Source organism: Calidris pugnax, unplaced genomic scaffold (assembly GCF_001431845.1).
Source record: "Calidris pugnax isolate Ruff unplaced genomic scaffold, ASM143184v1 scaffold39, whole genome shotgun sequence".
NCBI classification, from domain to species: Eukaryota; Metazoa; Chordata; class Aves; order Charadriiformes; family Scolopacidae; genus Calidris; species Calidris pugnax.
Window position 1 is genome coordinate 9770065 of NW_015090828.1, and position 6556 is coordinate 9776620.

Genomic DNA, 6556 nt, shown 5'->3' on the forward strand with positions numbered 1-6556 from the left:
GTTGACCAGGAGGACACCTCCATCCATCCAGCACCAAACCAGGACACTCGGCAGCCCCGAATTTTCCTCTCCTCGCTTTCCACCTCGCTCGGAAAACCGCCCGTGATTCCTCATCCCTAGGACACCCACTTCCCTCTAATGCTGCAAAGACACCGCAGCCCAAAGAGATAAAGTCCGGCAAAGTTTCGGGCTTAATACCACAGGTTTCGGGCAATCCCTTTACAATCTTTGCTAGACGAAGCCAGTTGGGGCGGGGGCATCTTGATGCCAACCAGCCGGAGCGTCTTGCCCCAGCAGCCCTGATGTTTCCTTGCCTCTCTGCGAGGTTCCTTCTCCCCTGCCAACGCTGCAAAAACCCCTGGTGCTTTTCTGAAGCCCCGCTGGAAACGTGGTGGCCCAAAACCGTGCCCAGGGCAGGGGTTATAGAGGTTGGGCAGGGCATCAACACGTGATGGAGCCTCAGGAAAGCCGGTGGTCCCGGTGGCATCTTGGCTGGTGAGCTGAGCGCCGGCGCTGGCACGAGGATGGCGGGGGGGATGAGACAGCCGCCCACCATGCAGAGGGTTTGCAGTGCTTTTTGCCGAGCAGGGCTGACCTGCAGGAGCCCGGGCTGAGCCTTCAAGCCGAAAATATGCCTGGTCTTGCCTTCAAATCACAGCCCGGGGTAAGTCCCGTCACCGCCGCAGCTGCACCCGGCATCCTCCTGCGTCAAGCTGGGGACACCCCAGGGTGGGTGCTGCACAGACCCGCTCCCCCCGTTAAATTTCTAGCGGCAAAATGCCACCCCACCACCCCCCCACCTCCATCAGAAGCTCTCTGTGTCCCAGATAATGATCATAATTACGTCTAATTATGTTAATACCTAAGGGGAGGGCAGGGATTTCCTCTGTCATGGACCAGCTGGAACAGGTCCAGTGGAGGGCCACGAAGGTGATCAGAGGGATGGAGCACCTCTCCTATGAGGACAGGCTGAGGGAGCTGGGATTGTTCAGCCTGGAGAAGAGGAGGCTCCGGGGAGACCTTATAGCGGCCTTTCAATATCTGAAGGTGCCTATAGAAGAGCTGGGGAGGGACTCTTTGCCAGGAAGGGTAATGATAGGACAAGGGGAAATGGTTTTAAATTGGAAGAAAAAAGATTCAGATTAGATCTCAGAAAGAAATTTTTTACTATGAGGGTGGTGAGACACTGGAACAGGTTGCCCAGGGAAGTTGTGGCTGCCCCATCCCTGGAAGTGTTCAAGGCCAGGCTGGATGGGGCTTGGAGCAACCTGGTCTGGTGGGAGGTGTCCCTGCCCATGGCAGGGGGTTGGAACTAGATGATCTTTGAGGTCCCTTCCAACCCAAACCATTCTATGATTCTATGATTCTATGATTCCCTTGGGTACTGTGGCTTTGGTGGGGAGAAGATTTTAGGGGATCCCAAACTGCAAACCTTGGAAGAGCAAGGAGGAGAAGCAGCAGCAGACACCCAGGAGCAGGGATGCTCCCGGGCCGGCCATGGCAGGGGACATGGCTCCCACAGGGATGGAGCGTTTCAGTCTCGGGATGTGGAATTCTCTTCCTTGCACCACCCCTAAAAAAGATCTCATGAGAACAGGATGTCTTCTGGGCTTCTTGAATTCCTCATCAGAATAACGATCTAAAATAACAAGGATCTAAAATAATAAGGATATAAAATAATAAGGATATAAAATAATATGGATATAAAATAATAATTCAGTCAAGGTGCTGCCGTACCTTGGGCCACACAACCCAATGATGAGAAGACTTGTTGGGGTGCTGAGACAATCCCAGCAGGACACATCCCAGCCAGGCTGGGCACAGATGTAAATATGGAACCCCACCTCTGAGAGCATTAAGAAACGAAGGGAATAATCGCTTTATCCTCTTCCAGCTTCATTTTCCTGCATTCCCTTCCCCAGGCCCTTCCAACAGCAGCTGGCCCAACTCCACCGCAAGCAAGAGCCACCTTCTGAGGGAGAACTACACCTTCTTGGCCTACTACCAGCACTCCTCCCCTGTGGCCGCCATGTTCATCCTGGCCTACACCTTCATCTTCCTCATGTGCATGATTGGCAACATCCTGGTGTGCTTCATTGTGGTGAAGAACCGCCAGATGCGGACGGTCACCAACATGTTCATCCTCAACCTGGCCATCAGTGACCTGCTGGTGGGCATCTTCTGCATGCCCACGACCTTGGTGGACAACCTCATCACAGGTGAGTGGGGCAGTGGGAGGTGAGAAATCGATGGGCAACATCACCCGCCTTCCACCCCACACACAGGAGGCCACCTCCAAATCTCTTGTCCGTGGATGCTTTTTTTTGCTGAGGATAAGGAAGGCAGGTGGTGGCCACTCAACCACGTCTGATGAAAGGCATAATTTCATTTAGACCTACTATTTTAGGGGGAAAGTGGGTTTTTTTTAGGTTTTGGCAATATAAATATGACGTTAATGCTGCATTTACATATTTATTTGAAGTTCAGTTGTTTTCCATCAAGCAGCGATGAAAAAAACCAAAACCCTTTTCTTGCATCGATCTTCTCCCCACGCTGGCTCAGCTCTGCCCGTTGACCTTTCCAAAGATAAAAGGTGACATTGGCACAGTTGGAGGACTTTGGCTGAAGCAGCAGCTGGAGCACGGGGCAGAGTCCAGATTTATTTATTATGGAGTGTGATTTATTTATTGCTAACGCCTTATCGGGGGTCAAGAAACAAGATGAAAGCTCTTCTGATTGAGGATCCCAAGGTTGGTCCCTGAGTTAACAGCTCAAGACATACGTAAGGGTAGGAGAAATGACAATCACTGTGCTCCTTGAGTTTTTAAGAAGTGTAATATGCTTTTTTTTTACCAATTTTGGAGGTTTTCTCCAAGCATCTGTACTGCTAAAGGCCATCTCTGCATGAGCCAAAAATGCACACCCCCCCTTAGGAGCAGGATTTAACATCCCCCAGCAACAGCATGGTGGATGGAGACATCTAGAGGGGGTTGCTGATGCCAAGCCAATGGCACTTAGAACCTCCCTGGTGTCCCCTCGCAGGCTGGCCCTTTGACAACGTCATGTGCAAAATGAGCGGCCTGGTGCAGGGCATGTCCGTCTCTGCCTCTGTTTTCACGCTGGTGGCCATTGCCGTGGAGAGGTACGTTGGCGTTGGGGGACATGGGGATGGAGCCTCCTCTCAGAGTGTTTGGGTGTGCTGTTCTGGTTTTCCTCACGGGAAGTCTCCCAGGGGCATCACAAGCATGACCCATCCCTCCATAGGGCCACAAAGCTGTCCATGGGGCATCCTAGCACGGTGTCCTTCCCTACCTTGGGCTGAAAACACCAAAGCTGGAGAGATCCTAACCTGTCTCTGCCACCAACAGCCATATGTAGAGCAACCCATCTTACCCTCCCTTCCAACCCCTGGGTCTTGGCCGCCCTCCTTCCCCAGGGACTTTCCACCACGTGCACAAAGCCATCACCATCTGTCCTCCTGCAGGTTTCGCTGCATCGTCCACCCCTTCCGCCAGAAGCTGACGCTGAAGAAAGCCCTGGTGACCATTGCCATCATCTGGGTGCTGGCTCTGCTCATCATGTGCCCCGCTGCCATCACCCTGACCGTCACCAGGGAGGAGCACCACTTCATGGTGGACACCTACAACAACTCCTACCCTCTCTACTCCTGCTGGGAGGCCTGGCCTGAGACAGGGATGAGGAAGATCTACACCACTGTCCTCTTCTCCCACATCTATGTGGCCCCCCTTGCCCTCATCGTCATCATGTACGCCCGCATCGCCTTCAAACTCTTCAAGTCAGCAGCACCCGATCGCAGCCAAGGTGAGCCGGAGGGGAGGAAGGTCTCCCGAAGGAAGGCCAAGGTCATCAACATGCTCATCATCGTCGCCCTCTTCTTCACCCTCTCCTGGTTGCCCCTCTGGACACTCATGCTGCTGACAGACTACGGGCGGCTGAGCGAGGGCCAGCTCCGCCTGGTCACCGTCTACGTCTTCCCCTTCGCCCACTGGTTGGCCTTCTTCAACAGCAGCGCCAACCCCATCATCTACGGCTACTTCAATGAGAACTTTCGACGGGGCTTCCAGGAGGCCTTCAGGGCCCCCTTCTGCTCACCCCACCACCATCGCCATCGCCATCATGGCTCCTACACCCCCAGGAGCCATGGCCGTGGGATCTTCTTCGGCACCCGCAACCGCGTCTTCGCCCAGGCGCGGGCCAGCGACTCACCGCCTGCCTCCGAGTCTGGGCCACTGGCACCACGCCGCCCCGGTGTCCCCGCGTGGGATGGTTGAGCAGCCGTGGCCACCAGGCATCTCTTGGACCAAGGGCTTGTGGGGTGGGGAATGGGGATTCACCACGTCGGGGGCCATCAGCCACTGAAATAAAGGCACGTCCTGCTGAAGCCATGTCCCTTGCCTTGGCTCCTCTGCTTACCCCAGCAGCACCATCCTAGATGAGGGGCTGAGGGGGGACCACCAGCCAAGCCCTCCAGCACCATGGGTCCCTCTGCCCTGCCAGCACCCCCTTCACCCAGGCCCATCCAGGGCTTGTGGTGGGGAGCACAGGGAGTGGGGACCCGTGGGGGAGAACTTGAGTGAACAGGCTGTCCCATGCCATACTTGGCCACATCATGGAGAACCATGCAGTCCTTTGTTGGGCCACACCATGTTGTGCTTGACCATGCCACACCATGCTATCATAGCTGTGCTGGACCATACCAAACCACACTGCTGGGGCCATGCTGTGCTGGACCAAGCCATGCTGAACTGCACTGTGCCACACCATGCTATTGTGTCCATGCTGGATCACACCACACCATGCTGCTATGGCCATGCTGGGCTGTGCCGGGCTGTGCTGGACCAAGCTATGCTAGGTAACATCATGGTGCTGTGGCCATGCTGGACCATATCATGATGTGCTGGACCATGCTACACCATGCTGTGCTGGACCAAGCCATGCTGTGTTGGACCAAGCCGTGACATGCTGGCCATGACCACATTGGACCACACCATGCTGTGCTGGACCACGCCATGCTGTGCTGGACCATGCCACACCATGGTGCCATGGCCACACTGGACCACACCATGCTGTGCTGGACCACACCACACCATATGGCTATGGCCATGCTAGACCAAGCCATGCCGTGCTAGACCAAGCCATGCTGTGCTGGACCACACTATGCCATGCTGGACCATGCCATGCTGTGCTGGACCAAGCCACACCATGGTGCCACGTCCATATTGGACCACACCATGCTGTGCTGGACCAAGCCATGCTGTGCTGGACCATGCCATGCCGTGCTGCTGTGGCCATGCTGGACCACATCATGCCACGCTGGACCAAGCCACACTGTGCTGGACTAGGCCATACCATACTGCCATGGCCACGCTGGACCAAGCCATGCCATGCTGACCACACCATGCTGTGCTGGATCAAGCTATGCTGTGCTGGACCACACTATGCCATGCTGGACCACACCATGCCGTGCTGAACCAAGCCATGCCGTGCTGGACCAAGCCATGCTGTGCTGGACCATGCCACACCACAGTGCCATGTCCATATTGGACCACACCATACCGTTCTGGACCAAGCCACACCACGGTGCTATGTCCATATTGGACCACATCATGCCATGCTGGACCAAGCCACGCCATGCTGGACCATGCCATGCTGTGCTGGACGAAGCCATGCTGTGCTGGATCACGCCATACCAGGGTGCCATGTCCATATTGGACCACACCATCCCGTGCTGGACCAAGCCACACCATGTTGCCATGGCCACACTGGACCAAGCCACGCCGTGCTGGACCAAGCCACGCCATGCTGGACCAGGCCATGCCATGCTGGACCATGCCATGCCATGCTGCTGCAGGCACGCTGGACCACACCATGCCATACTGGACCAAGCCATGCTGTGCTGGACCAAGCCACATCACAGTGCCATGTCCATATTGGACCACAACATGCTGTGCTGGATCATGCCATGCCGTGCTGCTGTGGCCATGCTGGACCAAGCCATTCCATGCTGGACCAAGCCATGCCGTGCTGGACCACACCACACCACGGTGCCTCGTCCATATTGGACCACACCATGCTGTGCTGGACCAAGCCACACCATGCTGAACCAAGCCATTCCATGCTGGACCACATCATGCTGTGCTGCTGTGGCCACGCTGGACACCACCATGCCGTCCTGGACCAAGCCATGCCATGCTGGACCATGCCACGCTGTGCTGCTGTGGCCATGCTGGACCACACCATGCCGTACTGGACCAAGCCATGCTATGCTGGACCATGCCACACCACGGTGCCATGTCCATATTGGACCACACCATGCCGTGCTGGACCAAGCCATGCCGTGCTGGACCAAGCCACACCATGTTGCCATGGCCACGCTGGACCATGCCACGCCGTGCCGGACCACGCCATGCCGTGCTGCCGTGGCCCCGCTGGGCCACCCCACGCCGTGCCGGGCTACCCAACATCGCCTTGAGTTGCCCTCCTCATCACATTGGCGTGACCGATTGGCGGGGGGGCGGCGAGGAAGAGGCGGGTG

At 56.2% G+C, this 6556-nt stretch overlaps 1 protein-coding gene across 1 annotated transcript in view; it reads left to right on the forward strand.

Moving 5' to 3' along the window:
• Positions 1 to 4910, forward strand: part of NPFFR1 (neuropeptide FF receptor 1) — a 5409-nt gene extending 499 nt beyond the window's left edge. Inside the window, exons 2-4 of the mRNA XM_014940386.1 lie at positions 1923 to 2219; positions 3043 to 3142; positions 3485 to 4910. Coding sequence (XP_014795872.1) covers positions 1923 to 2219; positions 3043 to 3142; positions 3485 to 4292 — 1205 coding nt within the window. The 3' untranslated portion in view covers positions 4293 to 4910. The remainder of the gene's footprint in view (positions 1 to 1922; positions 2220 to 3042; positions 3143 to 3484) is intronic.
• Positions 4911 to 6556: the final 1646 nt, after the last annotated feature.